The following is a 24,280-nucleotide window of genomic DNA, read 5'->3' as shown; positions in this document are numbered from 1 at the left end:
GTATGCGTGGTGTGTGTGTGCGTGTATGCGTGGTGTGTGTGTGTGTATGCGTGGTGTGTGTGTGTGTATGCGTGGTGTGTGTGTATGCGTGGTGTGTGTGTATGCATTGTGTGTGTGTATGCGTGGTGTGTGTGTGTGTATGCGTGGTGTGTGTGTGTGTATGCGTGGTGTGTGTGTGTGTGTATGCGTGGTGTGTGTGTGTGTATGCGTGGTGTGTGTGTATGCGTGGTGTGTGTGTATGCGTGGTGTGTGTGTGCGTGTATGCGTGGTGTGTGTGTGCATGGTGTGTGTGCATGTATGCATGGTATGTGTGTGTGTATGCGTGGTGTGTGTGTATGCGTGGTGTGTGTGTGTGTATGCGTGGTGTGTGTGTATGCGTGGTGTGTGTGTGTGTATGCGTGGTGTGTGTGTGTGTATGCGTGGTGTGTGTGTATGCGTGGTGTGTGTGTGTGTATGCGTGGTGTGTGTGTGTGCATGTATGCGTGGTGTGTGTGTGTGTATGCGTGGTGTGTGTGTCTGTGTGTATGCGTGGTGTGTGTGTGTATGCGTGGTGTGTGTGTGTATGCGTGGTGTGTGAATGTGTATGCGTGGTGTGTGTGTGTGTGTATGCGTGGTGTGTGTGTGTGTATGCGTGGTGTGTGAATGTGTATGCGTGGTGTGTGTGTGTGTGTGTATGCGTGGTGTGTGTGTGTGTATGCGTGGTGTGTGTGTGTGTATGCGTGGTGTGTGTGTGTATGCGTGGTGTGTGGGTGTGTGTGTGTGTGTGTATGCGTGGTGTGTGAATGTGTATGCGTGGTGTGTGTGTGTGTGTATGCGCGGTGTGTGTGTGTGTATGCGTGGTGTGTGTGTGCCCTGTATGCGTGGTGTGTGTGTGCATGTATGCGTGGTGTGTGTGTGCGTGTATGCGTGGTGTGTGTGTGTGTGTATGCGTGGTGTGTGTGTATGCGTGGTGTGTGTGTATGCGTGGTGTGTGTGTATGCGTGGTGTGTGTGTGCGTGGTGTGTGTGTGTGTATGCGTGGTGTGTGTGTATGCATGGTGTGTGTGTATGCGTGGTGTGTGTGTGTATGCGTGGTGTGTGTGTATGCATGGTGTGTGTGTATGCGTGGTGTGTGTGTGTGTATGCGTGGTGTGTGTGTGCGTGTATGCGTGGTGTGTGTGTGTGTATGCGTGGTGTGTGTGTGTGTGTATGCGTGGTGTGTGTGTATGCGTGGTGTGTGTGTATGCGTGGTGTGTGTGTGTGCATGTATGCGTGGTGTGTGTGTGTGTATGCGTGGTGTGTGTGTATGCGTGGTGTGTGTGTGTATGCGTGGTGTGTGTGTGTGCATGTATGCGTGGTGTGTGTGTGTGTATGCGTGGTGTGTGTGTCTGTGTGTATGCGTGGTGTGTGTGTGTATGCGTGGTGTGTGAATGTGTATGCGTGGTGTGTGTGTTTGTGTGTGTGTATGCGTGGTGTGTGTGTGTGTATGCGTGGTGTGTGTGTGTATGCGTGGTGTGTGTGTGCGTGTATGCGTGGTGTGTGTGTGAGTGTATGCGTGGTGTGTGTGTATGCGTGGTGTGTGTGTGTGTGCGTGCGTGTATGCTGGGTGTGTGTGTGTGTATGCGTGGTGTGTGTGTGTGTATGCGTGGTGGTGTGTGTGTGAGTGTATGCGTGGTGTGTGTGTGTGTGTGGTGTGTGTGTATGCGTGGTGTGTGTGTATGCGTGGTGTGAGTGTATGCGTGGTGTGAGTGTATGCGTGGTGTGTGTGTATGCGTGGTGTGTGTGTGTGTGCGTGCGTGTATGCGTGGTGTGTGTGTATGCATGGTGTGTGTGTATGCGTGGTGTGTGTGTGTGTGTATGCGTGGTGTGTGTGTATGCGTGGTGTGTGTGTATGCGTGGTGTGTGTGTGTATGCGTGGTGTGTGTGTGCGTGTATGCGTGGTGTGTGTGTGTGTATGCGTGGTGTGTGTGTGTGTATGCGTGGTGTGTGTGTGTGTGTATGCGTGGTGTGTGTGTGTGTATGCGTGGTGTGTGTGTATGCGTGGTGTGTGTGTATGCATGGTGTGTGTGTATGCGTGGTGTGTGTGTGCGTGTATGCGTGGTGTGTGTGTGTGCATGGTGTGTGTGCATGTATGCATGGTATGTGTGTGTGTATGCGTGGTGTGTGTGTATGCGTGGTGTGTGTATGTGTATGCGTGGTGTGTGTGTATGCGTGGTGTGTGTGTGTGTATGCGTGGTGTGTGTGTGTGTATGCGTGGTGTGTGTGTATGCGTGGTGTGTGTGTGTATGCGTGGTGTGTGTGTGTGCATGTATGCGTGGTGTGTGTGTGTGTATGCGTGGTGTGTGTGTCTGTGTGTATGCGTGGTGTGTGTGTATGCGTGGTGTGTGTGTGTATGCGTGGTGTGTGAATGTGTATGCGTGGTGTGTGTGTGTGTGTATGCGTGGTGTGTGTGTGTGTATGCGTGGTGTGTGAATGTGTATGCGTGGTGTGTGTGTGTGTGTGTATGCGTGGTGTGTGTGTGTGTATGCGTGGTGTGTGTGTGTGTATGCGTGGTGTGTGTGTGTATGCGTGGTGTGTGGGTGTGTGTGTGTGTGTGTGTATGCGTGGTGTGTGAATGTGTATGCGTGGTGTGTGTGTGTGTGTATGCGCGGTGTGTGTGTGTGTATGCGTGGTGTGTGTGTGCGTGTATGCGTGGTGTGTGTGTGCATGTATGCGTGGTGTGTGTGTGCGTGTATGCGTGGTGTGTGTGTGTGTATGCGTGGTGTGTGTGTATGCGTGGTGTGTGTGTGTATGCGTGGTGTGTGTGTGTGCATGTATGCGTGGTGTGTGTGTGTGTATGCGTGGTGTCTGTGTCTGTGTGTATGCGTGGTGTGTGTGTATGCGTGGTGTGTGTGTGTATGCGTGGTGTGTGAATGTGTATGCGTGGTGTGTGTGTGTGTGTATGCGTGGTGTGTGTGTGTGTATGCGTGGTGTGTGAATGTGTATGCGTGGTGTGTGTGTGTGTGTGTATGCGTGGTGTGTGTGTGTGTATGCGTGGTGTGTGTGTATGCGTGGTGTGTGTGTGTATGCATGGTGTGTGTGTATGCGTGGTGTGTGTGTGTGTATGCGTGGTGTGTGTGTGTGTGTATGCGTGGTGTGTGTGTGTGTATGCGTGGTGTGTGTGTATGCGTGGTGTGTGTGTATGCATGGTGTGTGTGTATGCGTGGTGTGTGTGTGCGTGTATGCGTGGTGTGTGTGTGTGCATGGTGTGTGTGCATGTATGCATGGTATGTGTGTGTGTATGCGTGGTGTGTGTGTGTGTATGCGTGGTGTGTGTGTATGCGTGGTGTGTGTGTGTGTATGCGTGGTGTGTGTGTGTGTATGCGTGGTGTGTGTGTATGCGTGGTGTGTGTGTATGCATGGTGTGTGTGTGTATGCGTGGTGTGTGTGTGTGCATGTATGCGTGGTGTGTGTGTGTGTATGCGTGGTGTGTGTGTCTGTGTGTATGCGTGGTGTGTGTGTATGCGTGGTGTGTGTGTGTATGCGTGGTGTTTGAATGTGTATGCGTGGTGTGTGTGTGTGTATGCGTGGTGTGTGAATGTGTATGCGTGGTGTGTGTGTGTGTGTGTATGCGTGGTGTGTGTGTGTGTATGCGTGGTGTGTGTGTGTGTATGCGTGGTGTGTGTGTGTATGCGTGGTGTGTGGGTGTGTGTGTGTGTGTGTGTATGCGTGGTGTGTGAATGTGTATGCGTGGTGTGTGTGTGTGTGTATGCGCGGTGTGTGTGTGTGTATGCGTGGTGTGTGTGCGTGTATGCGTGGTGTGTGTGTGCATGTATGCGTGGTGTGTGTGTGCGTGTATGCGTGGTGTGTGTGTGCATGTATGCGTGGTGTGTGTGTATGCGTGGTGTGTGTGTGTGTGTATGCGTGGTGTGTGTGTGCACGATGTGTGAAGTCCTTGCATTAATGCTTTTCTGTGGGGTTGGGTGTTGTCTAAGTCTCTGCTGGTGGACTAGTGCTGTCTGACCTGTGTGTTGATAGACTTGTGTGTGTGTGTGTGTGTGTGTGTGTGTGTGTGAGAGAGAGAGAGAGAGGGGGGGGGGGGGGGGGGGGGTGAGGGGGTCTGTTAGGCCTTGGCTGGGCTGGGCTATTCTGCTGGCTGACAGTGTCTCCGGAAGAATCTATGTGTGCCCAAAGAGCTGGTTGACACACACACACATACACATAAACACACACACTCAGACCTTCAGCTGGGAAGGGATTTAATCTGTGACTGAAAACAACAATGATGAATAGAGGTCTGTTGCTGTGCTGTGAATCTCAAACATATGCCCCGTCCACCATCCAGCCAAGAAACTGGGTGTTTCTCACCCTTCTGAATAGAATCAGGGCCAGCTGTTTGTATAGACAGATCACTCATAGACGTGAGAGGTTTCAACGGACAGCGTTGGGTTGTGTTAGGGTCTATGTTCATGACTCATAATCTCACACACACATGCACATGCACACACTTACACACCAACAGTCAGGAATATATCAAACTCTCCAGTGCCACAATGATCAGGACAGCGATGGAATTTGAAGGAGTTCTGTTGTTAGGCCGTAGATCAACATGACAGAATATATGTTATAATGAGTTCTGTTGTTAGGCCGTAGATCAACATGACAGAATATATGTTATAATGAGTTCTGTTGTTAGGCCGTAGATCAACATGACAGAATATATGTTATAATGAGTTCTGTTAGGCAGTAGATCAACATGACAGAATATATGTTATAATGAGTTCTGTTAGGCTGTAGAGCAACATGACAGAATATATGTTATAATGAGTTCTGTTAGGCTGTAGATCAACATGACAGAATATATGTTATAATGAGATCTGTTGTTAGGCTGTAGATCAACATGACATAATATATATTATAATGAGTTCTGTTGTTAGGCAGTAGAGCAACATGACAGAATATATGTTATAATGAGTTCTGTTAGGCCGTAGAGCAACATGACAGAATATATGTTATAATGAGATCTGTTGTTAGGCAGTAGAGCAACATGACAGAATATATGTTGTAATGAGTTCTGTTAGGCTGTAGATCAACATGACAGAATATATGTTATAATGAGTTCTGTTGTTAGGCCATAGATCAACATGACAGAATATATGTTATAATGAGTTCTGTTAGGCCGTAGAGCAACATGACAGAATATATGTTATAATGAGATCTGTTGTTAGGCAGTAGAGCAACATGACAGAATATATGTTATAATGAGTTCTGTTGTTAGGCAGTAGAGCAACATGACAGAATATATGTTATAATGAGTTCTGTTAGGCCGTAGAGCAACATGACAGAATATATGTTATAATGAGTTCTGTTAGGCAGTAGAGCAACATGACAGAATATATGTTATAATGAGTTCTGTTGTTAGGCCGTAGATCAACATGACAGAATATATGTTATAATGAGTTCTGTTAGGCCGTAGAGCAACATGACAGAATATATGTTATAATGAGTTCTGTTGTTAGGCCGTAGGGCAACATGACAGAATATATGTTATAATGAGTTCTGTTGTTAGGCTGGAGAGCAACATGACAGAATATATGTTATAATGAGTTCTGTTAGGCCGTAGAGCAACATGACAGAATATATGTTATAATGAGTTCTGTTAGGCCGTAGATCAACATGACAGAATATATGTTATGAGTTATGTTAGGCCGTAGATCAACATGACAGAATATATGTTATAATGAGTTCTGTTAGGCCGTAGATCAACATGACAGAATATATGTTATGAGTTCTCTTAGGCTGTAGATCAACATGACAGAATATATGTTATAATGAGTTTTGTTGTTAGGCAGTAGATCAACATGACAGAATATATGTTATAATGAGTTCTGTTAGGCCGTAGATCAACATGACAGAATATATGTTATAATGAGTTCTGTTAGGCCGTAGAGCAACATGACAGAATATATGTTATAATGAGTTCTGTTGTTAGGCCGTAGAGCAACATGACAGAATATATGTTATAATGAGTTCTGTTAGGCTGTAGAGCAACATGACAGAATATATGTTGTAATGAGTTCTGTTAGGCCGTAGATCAACATGACAGAATATATGTTATAATGAGTTCTGTTAGGCCGTAGATCAACATGACAGAATATATGTTATAATGAGTTCTGTTGTTAGGCTGTAGATCAACATGACAGAATATATGTTATAATGAGTTCTGTTGTTAGGCAGTAGAGCAACATGACAGAATATATGTTATAATGAGTTCTGTTGTTAGGCTGTAGAGCAACATGACAGAATATATGTTATAATGAGTTCTGTTAGGGCATAGATCAACATGACAGAATATATGTTATAATGAGTTCTGTTAGGCCGTAGATCAACATGACAGAATATATGTTATAATGAGTTCTGTTAGGCTGTAGAGCAACATGACAGAATATATTTTTTAATGAGTTCTGTTAGGCCGTAGATCAACATGACAGAATATATGTTATAATGAGTTCTGTTAGGCAGTAGAGCAACATGACAGAATATATGTTATAATGAGTTCTGTTGTTAGGCAGTAGATCACCATGACAGAATATACGTTATAATGAGTTCTGTTGTTAGGCCGTAGAGCAACATGACAGAATATATGTTACAATGAGTTCTGTTAGGCCGTAGATCAACATGACAGAATATATGTTACAATGAATTCTGTTGTTAGGCCATAGAGCAACATGACAGAATATATGTTATAATGAGTTCTGTTGTTAGGCAGTAGAGCAACATGACAGAATATATGTTATAATGAGTTCTGTTAGGCTGTAGAGCAACATGACAGAATATATGTTATAATGAGTTCTGTTAGGCCGTAGAGCAACATGACAGAATATATGTTATAATGAGTTCTGTTGTTAGGCCGTAGAGCAACATGACAGAATATATGTTATAATGAATTCTGTTGTTAGGCCGTAGATCAACATGACAGAATATATGTTATAATGAGTTCTGTTGTTAAGCAGTAGAGCAACATGACAGAATATATGTTATAATGAGTTCTGTTGTTAAGCAGTAGAGCAACATGACAGAATATATGTTGTAATGAGTTCTGTTGTTAGGCCGTAGAGCAACATGACAGAATATATGTTATAATGAGTTCTGTTAGGCTGTAGAGCAACATGACAGAGTATATGTTATAATGAGTTCTGTTTGGCCGTAGAGCAACATGACAGAATATATGTTACAATGAGTTCTGTTGTTAGGCCGTAGAGCAACATGACAGAATATATGTTATAATGAGTTCTGTTAGGCCGTAGATCAACATGACAGAATATATGTTATGAGTTCTGTTAGGGCGTAGAGCAACATGACAGAATATATGTTATAATGAGTTCTGTTCGGCAGTAGAGCAACATGACAGAATATATGTTATAATGAGTTCTGTTAGGCCGTAGATCAACATGACAGAATATATGTTATAATGAGTTCTGTTGTTAGGCCGTAGATCAACATGACAGAATATATGTTATAATGAGTTTTGTTGTTAGGCCGTAGATCAACATGACAGAATATATGTTATAATGAGTTCTGTTAGGCTGTAGAGCAACATGACAGAATATATGTTATAATGAGTTCTGTTGTTTGGCAGTAGAGCAACATGACAGAATATATGTTATAATGAGTTCTGTTGTAAGGCCGTAGATCAACATGACAGAATATATGTTATAATGAGTTCTGTTGTTAGGCCGTAGAGCAACATGACAGAATATATGTTGTAATGAGTTCTGTTGTTAAGCAGTAGAGCAACATGACAGAATATATGTTATAATGAGTTCTGTTCGGCCGTAGAGCAACATGACAGAATATATGTTATAATGAGTTCTGTTCGGCCGTAGAGCAACATGACAGAATATATGTTATAATTACTCTGTTGTTAGGCCATAGAGCAACATGACAGAATATATGTTATAATGAATTCTGTTGTTAGGCCGTAGAGCAACATGACAGAATATATGTTATAATGAGTTCTGTTAGGCCGTAGAGCAACATGACAGAATATATGTTATAATGAGTTCTGTTAGGCCGTAGAGCAACATGACAGAATATATGTTATAATGAGTTCTGTTAGGCCGTAGATCAACATGACAGAATATATGTTATGAGTTCTGTTAGGGCGTAGAGCAACATGACAGAATATATGTTATAATGAGTTCTGTTCGGCAGTAGAGCAACATGACAGAATATATGTTATAATGAGTTCTGTTAGGCCGTAGATCAACATGACAGAATATATGTTATAATGAGTTCTGTTGTTAGGCCGTAGATCAACATGACAGAATATATGTTATAATGAGTTTTGTTGTTAGGCCGTAGATCAACATGACAGAATATATGTTATAATGAGTTCTGTTAGGCTGTAGAGCAACATGACAGAATATATGTTATAATGAGTTCTGTTGTTTGGCAGTAGAGCAACATGACAGAATATATGTTATAATGAGTTCTGTTGTTAGGCAGTAGAGCAACATGACAGAATATATGTTATAATGAGTTTTGTTGTTAGGCCGTAGAGCAACATGACAGAATATATGTTATAATGAGTTCTGTTGTTAAGCAGTAGATCAACATGACAGAATATATGTTATAATGAGTTCTGTTGTTAGGCCGTAGAGCAACATGACAGAGCGTGAGCGTGTGCGCGCGTGTGTGTGTGTGTGTGTGTGTGTGTGTGTGTGTGTGTGTGTGTGTGTGTGTGTGTGTGTGTGTGTGTGTGTGTGTGTGTGTGTGTGTGTGTGTGTGTGTGTGTGTGTGTGTGTCTGTGTGTGATTGTGCACAGGGGTCAGAGTGGTCAGAGGTCATTGGAGACCATCTGTGTTCATGACAGAGGAAAACATGAGTTAGGAAGAAGAAAGGCAAATGCAGAGAGAGAGAGAAAGAGAGAGAAAGAAGGACAGAGAAAATGTATTGAGAGATGGTTGGGAGAGAGATAAAGAGGACTGTCACAGAAAGAAAGGCAGACAGACAGAAATGTAGGAAGAGAGAGATAGAGGTAGAGCTGAAAGAGGGAGAGAGAGATGGGGGCTGAGAGAGAGAGAGCAAGAGAGGTAGAGATGAAACGGAGAGAAAGAGGGGAGAGGAGAGAGGTAGAGACTGCAGTAGGGTATGGTGTATGTTGCTATCTGCAGCAGTGACATAGCTTTTGCTGAGTCAGAGTAGAGACTCTCCAAGCAGCAGCAGCCTGTGGTAGTGGTATGTTTACCTGCAGCACTGCATCATAATAGACTGGAGTCACGCTCTACTGCTCAACACTGCCACCCAATGGTGAGACAAGAAACAACACCTGAGATGCAATGCCATGTTGAAAGATCTCAACATACCCTGATAGGATGAGAAAGCCTAAGTTGTTGGAACTAATGCAATGTACCAAGAGGCCTCATAACCATACCAACTAGCAACGAGTCCTGTTCTTTTGGAAACCCTTCAGCCTTTGCACTACAGCATTACACATAGACTGTATCTATGTGTTGGCGAGCTGACCTGTGTGGTCTGGCTATGGTGCATAAGTCAGTCAGTGTAGTAGTCAGTCACAGCATTATACCATCTATATGGTAGTAGTGGCTTTGCACAGAGGAGACAGATAGAGTCAGTTCTGTCAGCAGGAAAAGTCCAGTGTTTTCTAACTCTTCACAGATGTGCTTCTCTGAACTACAGTCTACTCTCCTCACTGGCACAGAGCAACTAGCCCAGAGCAACTAGCCCAGAGCAACTAGCCCAGAGCAACTAGCCAAACTATTACTGGACAAGATGTGTATTAGCATTAATGAAATGTGACCCAATGTGACCCAATATACTACCCAATATACTAAAGGTTATAATTCATATACTAAAGGTTATAGTTCATATACTAAAGATTATAGTTCATATACTAAAGGTTATAGTTCATATACTAAAGATTATAGTTCATATACTTAAGGTTATAGAAGGTTATAGTTCATATACTAAAGGTTATAGTTCATATACTAAAGGTTATAATTCATATACTAAAGGTTATAGTTCATATACTAAAGGTTATAGTTCATATACTAAAGATTATAGTTCATATACTAAAGGTTCTAATTCATATACTAAAGGTTATAATTCATATACTAAAGGTTATAGTTCATATACTAAAGGTTATAATTCATATACTAAAGGTTATAGTTCATATACTAAAGGTTCTAATTCATATACTAAAGGTTATAGTTCATATACTAAAGGTTATAGTTCATATACTAAAGATTATAGTTCATATACTAAAGGTTCTAATTCATATACTAAAGATTATAGTTCATATACTAAAGGTTATAGTTCATATACTAAAGGTTATAGTTCATATACTAAAGGTTATAATTCATATACTAAAGGTTATAATTCATATACTAAAGGTTATAATTCATATACTAAAGGTTATAGTTCATATACTAAAGGTTATAATTCATATACTAAAGGTTATAGTTCATATACTAAAGGTTCTAATTCATATACTAAAGGTTATAGTTCATATACTAAAGGTTCTAATTCATATACTAAAGGTTATAGTTCATATACTAAAGGTTCTAATTCATATACTAAAGGTTATAGTTCATATACTAAAGGTTATAGTTCATATACTAAAGATTATAGTTCATATACTAAAGGTTATAGAAGGTTATAGTTCATATACCAAAGGCTATAATTCATATACTAAAGGTTATAGTTCATATACTAAAGGTTATAGTTCATGCCTGGGGTGGCAGGGTAGCCTAGTGGTTAGGTTGTTGGACTAGTAATTGAAAGGTTGCAAGATCGAATCCTCGAGCTGACAAGGTAAAAATCTGACACAGGGTTTCACTCACACATGCAGGGTTATCTCTCCAATCGCTTGGACAATAAGCCTTTGCTTAGTTAGTTTTTCCTTGAGTCATTGACATGGAAAAGTACCACAGCTGTGTGTGACTGTAAACTGATCCTTTCTCTCTCTCTTTCTCTTCTTTTAGAGAAACTCTACAACTCAAATGGACGAGAGCTGAGGAGAGCCCTGTTTTCCCTCAAGCAGATCTTTCAGGTAACGTTCCCCTCCCTTTTGTCTTAGCAGCAGCCTGAGAATGTCAGATTCATTAATACTGCAGTCTACTAATGGCTCTTGTTTATCATTAACTATCACACATTCTCCCATATCACACACACACACACACACACACACACACACACACACACACACACACACACACACACACACACACACACACACGTGTATGCACATATGCACGAGTGTGTTGGACACACACACACACGAATGCTTTGTACAGCAAGTGCTCATACAAACATACTTAACACAAACACACACACTGTACATTAATATTTTCCCTAGCTATCTGAACAGGGCTGTGCAGTGAGAGTAGACTGCCTCCGTGGCAGCTATGCTATGCTGTACTCTGCTGTGCTCAGGTCCATGCTTGGCCAGAGCCCTGCTTCACACACTGGGGCTGGCTGGCCTGGCAGGGAATCACTGTGGAGGCTAGAGGGGGAGTGTTAAACATCAGTTCAGGAGACCGTTGGAAGGAAAAGTGAGCTACAGATGTTGACAGAGAAATGCAGGAATAGATCAGGACGTCTCACTGTGGCTGTGCACACTTGGAATGACTAGGTCAGGTTTGGAGGAAGTGCATGTTACCACACACACACACACACAAGCAATTGCACTCGAGTAACCTCTCCCCTAAAGAGCTTGTATCAATATAGTGCATCCATGTGTTTGGATGAAGAAACCCTGTTAAAATGTTGTCTGCTGCAGGTCTATACCTAAATGTTATCAGAAGGTACAGTGTCTCCAGCTCTGTGCTCACAGACTGTATAATATTTCAGTTCCAGCCCAGCTGTGTGTGTCTGGAACTTTCTCTCTCTGTGTGAGTACACACTTGTATACACAGTGGTTTTGCCAAATGACTGGGCTCTCCATCATTGATGCATGTAGAAGCTGTCCTGGAAACACTCTGGTGTGTATTCCTATGAGGGAGGAGAGCTCTAAGACTGACCACCCAACAGTACACACGCACACACACACACACACACACACACACACACACACACACACACCTCTCTCTCCCCCTCACTCCCCACCTGAGCACTAGCTCCTAGCCTAGCGTTGCATAACCCGCTCCGAAGCCTGATGAAAACCTCCCTCCTGTACCTAAATGACTGAGCCGTCGACAGGTGTGAAAGCCACAGGCGGTTTTGTCGTCTAGGAGAAGATCATAAAGTGCAGGATTTGGCAAGCGGACATGATGCTCTGCAAATAAAATACTACTGTAACATGCTGAAATATAGGAGACAATGTCAGCAGAAATATACAAATATGACAGGGTCATTCACTATGTATTTCAGGGTTATGATAATACTGTGTTTTTCATTATATTCCATGTCCCAGTATCGAAGCACTGCTACAGTGGTCTTAGTTGTCCTCTTCAATATTGGAAGACATTTGTCTAGTATTAAGTCAAAACGTCTTGGATAAACAGTCCACTAAAACATGCCTTTTCATGTAGCTCTCCCAAGGCCTTTTGATATTACAAAACTGGACAGGCTGCCAATGAAACATTGTGTGGTGACATCAAAGTGAAAGAAATAGCACTGAGCTCAGATCAGATGGTTCAGTATAAAGAAATAGCACTGAGCTCAGATCAGATGGTTCAGTATAAAGAAATAGCACTGAGCTCAGATCAGTTGGTTCAGTATAAAGAAATAGCACTGAGCTCAGATCAGATGGTTCAGTATAAAGAAATAGCACTGAGCTCAGATCAGTTGGTTCAGTATAAAGAAATAGCACTGAGCTCAGATCAGATGGTTCACTATAAAGAAATAGCACTGAGCTCAGATCAGATGGTTCAGTATAAAGAAATAACACTGAGCTCAGATCAGATGGTTCAGTATAAAGAAATAGCACTGAGCTCAGATCAGATGGTTCAGTATAAAGAAATAGCACTGAGCTCAGATCAGATGGTTCAGTATAAAGAAATAGCACTGAGCTCAGATCAGATGGTTAAGTATAAAGAAATAGCACTGAGCTCAGATCAGTTGGTTCAGTATAAAGAAATAGCACTGAGCTCAGATCAGATGGTTCAGTATAAAGAAATAGCACTGAGCTCAGATCAGTTGGTTCAGTATAAAGTGCTCTCCCAGTGGGTGTTTGGCTACATGCTAACTCTACAGTCTCCGTCCCAAATAGCACCCTGTTCCCTTGATAGTGCACTACTTTTGACCAGGGCCTCATAGGACTAGTCAAAAGTAGTGCACTACATAGGGAATAGGGTGTCATTTTGGACTGAAGAAAGCTGGTAGCCTGTTGTTCAGAAATACATTCATCTAATTGGATCAATTAGATTAGAGCTAATGGTGTTATAGTAGGGTTATAGCCCCAGAGTTGAAGGTTATTCAACAGGGCCCCATGCCTCTTGTGTGTAATAAGGCACTCCTGATCTAGTAATTAAAGGGCTTCTCCATCCATAGTTCCCTAGACACATTGTCTACATTGAATTTCACTCCTGAGGAGTATTTTCCTTCCCAGTATCCACTGGGCCTAATACACAAGGTCAAAACTAATTCCTTCCTATTGTAATATTCTGTTCAGAAGGTATTTTGATGTCTGGTGTCCTGCACCCCCCTGGGTGCACGTGTAGGTTTGTGTCCTAACACTAACCAACTCATCATCAAGCTTGGATTATTTCAATCAGCTGTGTGGTGCTAGGAGGAAAAACTAAATGTGCTCTCAGGAGGTGGGGGGGTGGGCAAGACAGAGTTTGGGAAACACTTCCCTATACTGTATTTATGTATTTTTTTATTTAACTAGGCAAGTGAGTTAAGAACAAATTCTTATTTACAATGACGGCCTACCACGGCCTAACCCAGACAACGCTGGGTCACCCTATGGGACTCCCAATTACAGCCAGTTGTGATACAGCCTGGAATCGAACCAGGGTGTCTATAGTGACACCTCTAGCACTGAGATGCAGTGCCTTAGACCACTGCGCCACTCGGGAGGCCAAGGCTACTATTTCACAGCTAAGACTCAACAACCCTGATGTAATGAATTTGTTTGGTGTGAACCCAGAGTTTCCCCATCACTTTAGCCAGGATCTAAGATGGAAGGGGCTGTGGTCTGGGTCAGTAATACTGTCACGACTTCCGCCGAAGTCGGTTCCTCTCCTTGTTCGGGCGGCGCTCGGCGTCGTCAGTCTTCTAGCCATCATCGATCCACTTTTCATTTTCCTTTTGTTTTGTCTTGTCTTCCCACACACCTGGTCTCATTTCCCTCATTACATGTTGTGTATTTAACCCTCTGTTCCTCCCATGTCTTTGTGCGGAAATGTTTATTGTAAGTGCATGTGCACGTTTTCTCTGGTGCGCGACGGGTTTTGTACCCATTTGTTTGTTGTTCTGGTTTCCGGTGGTTTTAATGAATTAAACTGCTCTGTTGATTACCCAGTTTAGCTCTCCTGCACCTGACTTCCCTGCTGCCAGTTACGCACTCCCTTACAAATACCAAATCAGCAATGCGAAGAGTGCTCACTCACTCACTCACTCACTCACTCACTCACTCACTCACCCTTGGAGTGGTTCATTTGTGTCTAACCATTCATTAAACGAGGACAGCAATGCTCTTAGCACCTCTCTGTCACTAATTGGATGAGCTCTTTCTGTTAGCCGTCAACAGGCACTTAGCAACCGATGTTTAAGGCAGCTACAAAATACAGGGTTGCCATGAGAACAGGAAATGAGGTGCTTGGAGCATGATGGGTAATTTGTCCCTGGTGAAAGTAACGCACAACATACTTAGTCTTACTTGCTGTCATGGAAATATGTGTTGTCAAGGATACCATAAATCTCTTTAATGAAATGTAATGCTTGTATTTCCATACAGTGTGTAGTAAATGAATGTTACTGCAAACAATAATAAATAATGCCCATACTTGGCAAAGTTTAAAGGTCATTATTATACTGTAGATAAAAACATGAAACCTACAAGGGCTCTTAAATGTCTTTCAAGGTCTTTATAGATTTGTGGCGTCAAAAAAACACTCTCATATAACTTCCTAATCCTTGTCCCATTATGCTAAATCATATACAGGATGTGTCCCAAATGCTGCCCTATTCCCTATATAGTGCACTACTATTGCGTTAAAATAGGGAATAGGTTGCTATTTAGGACTCATCCATATAATCACTGCTACTCATAGCACAGGACCAATCTCTAGTCGTCTGTGTTCATGTGTTAGCTGTGTGTCTCAGTGACAGAGGGACTGTGACCACGTCCCCAATGGCACCCTATTCCCTATATAGTGGACTAATTTTGACCAGGGCTCATAGGGTGCCATGTATGATGTGTGAGAGTCAGGCGTAAACTGCTCGTCTCTCTGTTCCTCAGGATGACAAGGACCTGGTCCATGAGTTTGTGGTGTCTGAAGGACTGACATGTCTAATCAAGGTTGGAGCTGAAGCAGACCAGAACTACCAGAATTACATCCTCAGGGGTATGTACAGACCAGTAGTAACTCACACACACACACACACACACAGCTCTGTCTCCTCTCCCGGTCCCCCACCCCTCTCTCTACGGCGGCCTGGGAGAAAATTAGAGTGAAGTGCCTTGCTCAAGGATGGTATCAATCAGAGATGGTATCAATCAGAGATGGTATCAATCAGTGATGGTATCAATCAGGATGGTATCAATCAGGGACGATATCAATCAATCAACAAATTGACACTTTGGGTTAGGCCAGTCTCCATAAACCTACCCAGGACCACCACATGTGTCTACATTCTCCATTTAAATGAATGGTTTGGCTTGGTGGTGTCACTCATACACACACACACACACACACACACACACACACACACACACACACACACACACACACACACACACACACACACACACACACACACACACACACACACACACACACACACACACACACCTAGTCCAATAAGGCATCTGGTTATTAATGTATCTGTCCTTTGTCCGTGGAGGTCAAAGGTTGACCATGTTAAAGTGTGTGTGTGTGTGTGTGTGTGTGTGTGTGTGTGTGTGTGTGTGTGTGTGTGTGTGTGTGTGTGTGTGTGTGTGTGTGTGTGTGTGTGTGTGTGTGTGTGTGCATTGAGATCTAGCTGTGTTTAGAGGTTAGGTAGTGATGGTAGGGGGACTGGGAGTGGTCAACACACCCACCTACAAGGTCACAGCTATTATTTAACAGGGGGATCCGTTGCTACGGGGCAGGTCACACATGCTTAAGCGCCCAATAAAAGTCCTGGCAGGATGTTGCAGTTCATAAAACTAATTTCCCTCTCTCTCTTTCCCTCTCTTTCTCTCTCTGTCTCTCTCACACTCATTCTCATTTTTCAGCCTCACTCTCTCTCTCTCTCTGTCTCTCTCTCTCTCTCTCTCTCGCTCTCTCTCTGTCTCTCTCTCTCTGTGTCTCTCTCTCTCTCTCTCTGTCTCTCTCTCTCTCTGTCTCTCTCTCTCTCTGTCTCGCTCTCTGTCTCTCTGTCTCTCTCTCACTCTCCTTCATCAGCCTCTCTCTTTGGAATAAAATAAGTTTTGTCGCTTTATTGAGGATTAAGTCAGGGAGACTTTATTAATGACTTTGGGACTGATGCTTCAATACATTTTGGGTTACACAGCCCAGACACCTCTTTGACTTTGCTATTCATTTATTACATTTAGCTTAAACAAGAGCCATATCTCATCTCATAGTGAAACAACACCGTAAACGACCTTCATTAGCTGGTATGGTTCACATGTTATGCCTAAATCACATCATGGTCTCCACATGTTGATTCAATTAAGTTGAACATTATCCAACATGTTTCCTCTGTCTGTGGGACTTGTTACTTCCTGACCTGTTTGAATCAGAATAAATCAAAGGGGTCAGAGAGGATGACTGTGACACAACACTGATATAACCCTTCTGGGCTGGCTGTCAATGTGGCCTACAACCCCTCACTGACCTCATTGTATGGTTAGGGATTTGACTTCTAACCCCAGCATCTCCCTTTTTAACTTGGTCTCTGAGTCAGATAGATAAATCACACGTTGTTGCCTCTCAATGTACAAACAAGCCACAGAGAGAGGGGGATAAGGACAGAGAGAGGGGGGGGATTAGAGAGAGAGGTGCTGAGAAAGAGAGAGGGGGAGAGAGAGGGAGAGAAAGGAAGAGAGAGAGGGGTGAGAAAGAGTGAGACAGCAAGGAAAGAGAGAGGGAGAAAGAGGGAGAGAAAGGAAGAGAGAGGGGTGAGAGAGAGAGATATGCAAGGAAAGAGAGAAGGGAAGAGAGAGAGAGGGAGAAAGAGGGAGAGAAAGGAAGAGGGAGGGGTGAGAGAGAGAGAGAGAGAGAGAGAGAGAGAGAGAGAGAGAGAGAGAGAGAGAGAGAGAGAGAGAGAGAGAGAGAGAGAGAGACACGCAAGGAAAGAGAGATGAGGGGTGAGAGAGGAGGTTCTTCTCCTTTCTCCACCACTCTGTTGAGGACTTCTAATAGAATGTGGGTGGAGTCCAGGAGGTTCTTCTCCTTTCTCCACCACTCTGTTGAGGACTTCTAATAGAATGTGAGTGGAGTCCAGGAGGTTCTTCTCCTTTCTCCACCACTCTGTTGAGGACTTCTAATAGAATGTGGGTGGAGTCCAGGAGGTTCTTCTCCTTTCTCCACCACTCTGTTGAGGACTTCTAATAGAATGTGGGTGGAGTCCAGGAGGTTCTTCTCCTTTCTCCACCACTCTGTTGAGGACTTCTAATAGAATGTGGGTGGAGTCCAGGAGGTTCTTCTCCTTTCTCCACCACTCTGTTGAGGACTTCTAATAGAATGTGAGTGGAGTCCAGGAGGTTCTTGTCCTTTCTCCACCTCTCTGTTGAGGACTTCTAATAGAATGTGGGTGGAGTCCAGGAGGTTCTTCTCCTTTCTCCACCACTCTGTTGAGGACTTCTAATAGAATGTGGGTGGAGTCCAGGAGGTTCTTCTCCTTTCTCCATCACTCTGTTGAGGACTTCTAATAGAATGTGAGTGGAGTCCAGGAGGTTCTTGTCCTTTCTCCACCACTCTGTTGAGGACTTCTAATAGAATGTGGGTGGAGTCCAGGAGGTTCTTCTCCTTTCTCCACCACTCTGTTGAGGACTTCTAATAGAATGTGGGTGGAGTCCAGGAGGTTCTTCTCCTTTCTCCACCACTCTGTTGAGGACTTCTAATAGAATGTGGGTGGAGTCCAGGAGGTTCGTCTCCTTTCTCCACCTCTCTGTTGAGGACTTCTAATAGAATGTGAGTGGAGTCCAGGAGGTTCTTCTCCTTTCTCCACCACTCTGTTGAGGACTTCTAATAGAATGTGGGTGGAGTCCAGGAGGTTCTTCTCCTTTCTCCACCACTCTGTTGAGGTCTTCTAATAGAATGTGGGTGGAGTCCAGGAGGTTCTTCTCCTTTCTCCACCACTCTGTTGAGGACTTCTAATAGAATGTGGGTGGAGTCCAGGAGGTTCTTGTCCTTTCTCCACCTCTCTGTTGAGGTCTTCTAATAGAATGTGGGTGGAGTCCAGGAGGTTCTTCTCCTTTCTCCACCACTCTGTTGAGGTCTTCTAATAGAATGTGGGTGGAGTCCAGGAGGTTCTTCTCCTTTCTCACGGGTTCTGTTTATTTCTTCATCTATTTATCCCTTCATCTGTAGCTGCCCCGCCCTGTCTCTTCTTTTCCCACGTCTTCCCTTGTTACCATGACAACCCTGTACTATTGCTTCCCCGATCCCAAAAGCCCCTTTAACCTGCTTCAACTCCTGACCTTTAACCTGCTTCAACTCCTGACCTATTTTCTCATGACCAGCTGAGGAAATGTAGGGTGTAGATAATTTTCCCTCTCCAGTGCACATGTTGGATATCTCTCACTCACTCACTCACTCACTCACTCACTCACTCACTCACTCACTCACTCACTCACTCACTCACTCACTCACTCACTCACTCACTCACTCACCTCACTCACTCACCTCACTCACCTCACTCACTCACCTCACTCACTCACCTCACTCACTCACCTCACTCACTCACCTCACTCACTCACTCACTCACTCACTCACCTCACTCACTCACCTCACTCACTCACTCACTCACTCACTCACTCACTCACTCACTCACTCACTCACTCACTCACTCACTCACTCACTCACAGGTCAGAGCTGGTGTGTTTAGATATGCCTGCTTTACCGCTGATCACCTCTAAACTCTGAGAAAACCTCTGTCCCAAGGATTCCCTGGTGGGGCGTAAATAAGATCCCACACGCACGCACGCACGCGCACACACACAGGGTCAACAACGCACTCAGCCAAGCACAACAGCATGACGAGTCGAGGCCAAATCTAAATTATTATTTTGGTATTAAAGGGATCCTTCCCCAGAGTCAGATGAACTTGTGGATACCATTTGTATGTCCTGTGTGCAATTTGAAGGAAGTTGCTAACTAGCATTAGCGCAATGAGCAATGGTATCCACGAATTAATCTGACTCTGGGGAAGTGGATAAGGGTTTCATTGCCAAAATCTCTAAGTTTCCCTTTAAGCATTGCTTATACTTACCCCGTGGGCTTTGTCATAAACACTCTTCACATTTAGAGTTTCTATGCTTCAACTAAAGGTCAGAGCAGCCAAACTAGAAAGCTGTCTGGATGGAGTGTGTTAAAACCTGCATACAGATGTAGGATCTTAATTTGATCCCCCTGTTGCAGGAGAGGTTTAAAAAGGCTTCTGAAGTTTGTAATTTCCACTTAGAATTTCCAGACTTAATTTTCCGTTCCGAAAAATGCATCATCCCCTACAACAGTGTCCAGGAATTATAATCCACATAATAATTGACATGTCCTGTTGCTGCAGGATGATCTTTTACCAACGGAGCTACAGAGCTGAGTGAGCGGAGTGATTGTTGATGAGAAAGGCAGCAGCCAAACAGTCACACATGTAGCTACACCACTACACCCACATCACATTAACAACATGTAGTTACACCACTACACCCACATCACATTAACAACATGTAATTACACCACTACACCACTACACCCACATCACATTAACAACATGTAGTTACACCACTACACCCACATCACATTAACAACATGTAGTTACACCACTACACCCACATCACATTAGCAACATGTAGTTACACCACTACACCCACATCACATTAACAACATGTAGTTACACCACTACACCACTACACCCACATCACATTAACAACATGTAGTTACACCACTACACCACTACACCCACATCACATTAACAACATGTAGTTACACCACTACACCCACATCACATTAGCAACATGTAGTTACACCACTACACCCACATCACATTAACAACATGTAGTTACACCACTACACCCACATCACATTAGCAACATGTAGTTACACCACTACACCCACATCACATTAACAACATGTAGTTACACCACTACACCACTACACCCACATCACATTAGCAACATGTAGTTACACCACTACACCCACATCACATTAACAACATGTAGTTACACCACTACACCCACATCACATTAACAACATGTAGTTACACCACTACACCCACATCACATTAACAACATGTAGTTACACCACTACACCCACATCACATTAACAACATGTAGTTACACCACTACACCCACATCACATTAACAACATGTAGTTACACCACTACACCCACATCACATTAACAACATGTAGTTACACCACTACACCCACATCACATTAACAACATGTAGTTACACCACTACACCACTACACCCACATCACATTAACAACATGTAGTTACACCACTACACCCACATCACATTAACAACATGTAGTTACACCACTACACCACTACACCCACATCACATTAACAACATGTAGTTACACCACTACACCCACATCACATTAACAACATGTAGTTACACCACTACACCCACATCACATTAACAACATGTAGTTACACCACTACACCCACATCACATTAGCAACATGTAGTTACACCACTACACCCACATCACATTAACAACATGTAGTTACACCACTACACCACTACACCCACATCACATTAACAACATGTAGTTACACCACTACACCCACATCACATTAACAACATGTAGTTACACCACTACACCCACATCACATTAACAACATGTAGTTACACCACTACACCCACATCACATTAGCAACATGTAGTTACACCACTACACCCACATCACATTAACAACATGTAGTTACACCACTACACCACTACACCCACATCACATTAACAACATGTAGTTACACCACTACACCCACATCACATTAACAACAGGTTCCCAGTAGGGGATAAGACCAAAAGTATGTGAAACACTGCAGTCACTGTAACCAGTAGATATTTCACTCCTAGCTCTCCTCACACTTCAATTGTATACTACCCCCATCACCTTCAACACCCCCCTTCTCTTTCTTCTCCTTCTCCCCCTCCATCCCTCTCCTTCTCCCCTGCGGCCAGTTAACAGTGCCTGTGTTGATGTGGTGAGTGTGTCGGTCGGTCCAGCGCCGGGCCAGGCCCCTCTGTGTAACGGGCCCCTCGCACCTGGCTTCCATGCAGCACTGAGGTTGATTGACTCCAGGGCAGCCCTGCTTTTCTCAGACCCAGGGGACGGGGAGAGCTGGCTAGCGTTCTCTTTATGACCCTATCAATGTGAACTGTGGACGGGACTGAGGTCTCCTTTGCAGAGGTTACTGAGTCATCTGGTCCATAGCACACTAACCCTAATCCTTACTCGCTCCTCTCGCTGCTCTCGCTGCTCTCGCTGCACTCATACACACACACACATACACACACACACACACACACACACACACACACACCCACACACACACACACACACACACACACACACACACACACACACACACCCTAACTCTAACCCTAACTCAGCCATGGCCCCTGACATACTACAAGAGCACTGTGTGAGACGTGTGAGGGGGGCAACATGGAGGGAAAAGTTAGGGCAATGACATCCAATGATATTTGAGGCACTAGTGGAGTAAAGTTTACTTAGTAAAGTTTAGTTTAGTTTATTAGGATCCCCATTAGATACTGCACATGCAGCAGCTACTCTTCCTGGAGTCCACATGAAACGTACAAATACATGACAAATTACAGAACAGTTATAGACCAGAACAACATGAGATATTACATTACATTACATTAAAATAACAGTTATAGACAAAACAACATGAGATATTACATTACATTACATTAAAATAACAGTTATAGACAAGAACAACATGAGATATTACATTACATTACATTAAAATAACAGTTATAGACCAGAACAACATGAGATATTACATTACATTACATTAAAATAACAGTTATAGACAAGAACAACATGAGATATTACATTACATTACATTAAAATAACAGTTATAGACAAGAACAACATGAGATATTACATTACATTACATTAAAATAACAGTTATAGACAAGAACAACATGAGATATTACATTACATTACATTAAAATGACAGTTATAGACAAGAACAACATGAGATATTACATTACATTACATTAAAATAACAGTTATAGACAAGAACAACATGAGATATTACATTACCTTACATTAAAATAACAGTTATAGACCAGAACAACATGAGATATTACATTACATTACATTAAAATAACAGTTATAGACCAGAACAACATGAGATATTACATTACATTACATTAAAATAACAGTTATAGACCAGAACAACATGAGATATTACATTACATTACATTAAAATAACAGTTATAGACCAGAACAACATGAGATATTACATTACATTACATTAAAATAACAGTTATAGACCAGAACAACATGAGATATTACATTACATTAAAATAACAGTTATAGACCAGAACAACATGAGATATTACATTACATTAAAATAACAGTTATAGACAATTACATTAAAATAACAGTTATAGACAAGAACAACATGAGATATTACATTACATTACATTAAAATAACAGTTATAGACCAGAACAACATGAGATATTACATTACCTTACATTAAAATAACAGTTATAGACCAGAACAACATGAGATATTACATTACATTACATTAAAATAACAGTTATAGACCAGAACAACATGAGATATTACATTACATTACATTAAAATAACAGTTATAGACAAGAACAACATGAGATATTACATTACATTACATTAAAATAACAGTTATAGACAAGAACAACATGAGATATTACATTACATTACATTAAAATAACAGTTATAGACCAGAACAACATGAGATATTACATTACATTACATTAAAATAACAGTTATAGACCAGAACAACATGAGATATTACATTACATTACATTAAAATAACAGTTATAGACAAGAACAACATGAGATATTACATTACATTACATTAAAATAACAGTTATAGACCAGAACAACATGAGATATTACATTACATTACATTAAAATAACAGTTATAGACCAGAACAACATGAGATATTACATTACATTACATTAAAATAACAGTTATAGACAAGAACAACATGAGATATTACATTACATTACATTAAAATAACAGTTATAGACCAGATCATGAGATATTACATTACATTACATTAAAATAACAGTTATAGACCAGAACAACATGAGATATTACATTACATTAAAATAACAGTTATAGACAAGAACAACATGAGATATTACATTACATTACATTAAAATAACAGTTATAGACCAGAACAACATGAGATATTACATTACATTACATTAAAATAACAGTTATAGACCAGAACAACATGAGATATTACATTACATTACATTAAAATAACAGTTATAGACCAGAACAACATGAGATATTACATTACATTACATTAAAATAACAGTTATAGACCAGAACAACATGAGATATTACATTACATTACATTAAAATAACAGTTATAGACCAGAACAACATGAGATATTACATTACATTACATTAAAATAACAGTTATAGACCAGAACAACATGAGATATTACATTACATTACATTAAAATAACAGTTATAGACCAGAACAACATGAGATATTACATTACATTACATTAAAATAACAGTTATAGACAAGAACAACATGAGATATTACATTACATTACATTAAAATAACAGTTATAGACCAGAACAACATGAGATATTACATTACATTACATTAAAATAACAGTTATAGACAAGAACAACATGAGATATTACATTACATTACATTAAAATAACAGTTATAGACCAGAACAACATGAGATATTACATTACATTAAAATAAC

General features: G+C 42.0%; 1 protein-coding gene across 2 annotated transcripts in view; it reads left to right on the top strand.

The window, feature by feature from the left end:
• Positions 1 to 24,280, top strand: part of fhod3b (formin homology 2 domain containing 3b) — a 260,469-nt gene that overhangs the window by 165,206 nt on the left and 70,983 nt on the right. For both annotated transcript variants that reach the window (XM_082975790.1, XM_082975791.1), the window contains exons 4-5: positions 10,964 to 11,031; positions 15,388 to 15,493. In XM_082975790.1, coding sequence (XP_082831916.1) covers positions 10,964 to 11,031; positions 15,388 to 15,493 — 174 coding nt within the window. The remainder of the gene's footprint in view (positions 1 to 10,963; positions 11,032 to 15,387; positions 15,494 to 24,280) is intronic.

This window comes from Salmo salar, chromosome 05 (genome assembly GCF_965601325.2).
Source record: "Salmo salar chromosome 05, fSalSal1, whole genome shotgun sequence".
NCBI lineage: Eukaryota > Metazoa > Chordata > Actinopteri > Salmoniformes > Salmonidae > Salmo > Salmo salar.
This window is presented reverse-complemented; position numbering and strand designations above follow the sequence as displayed.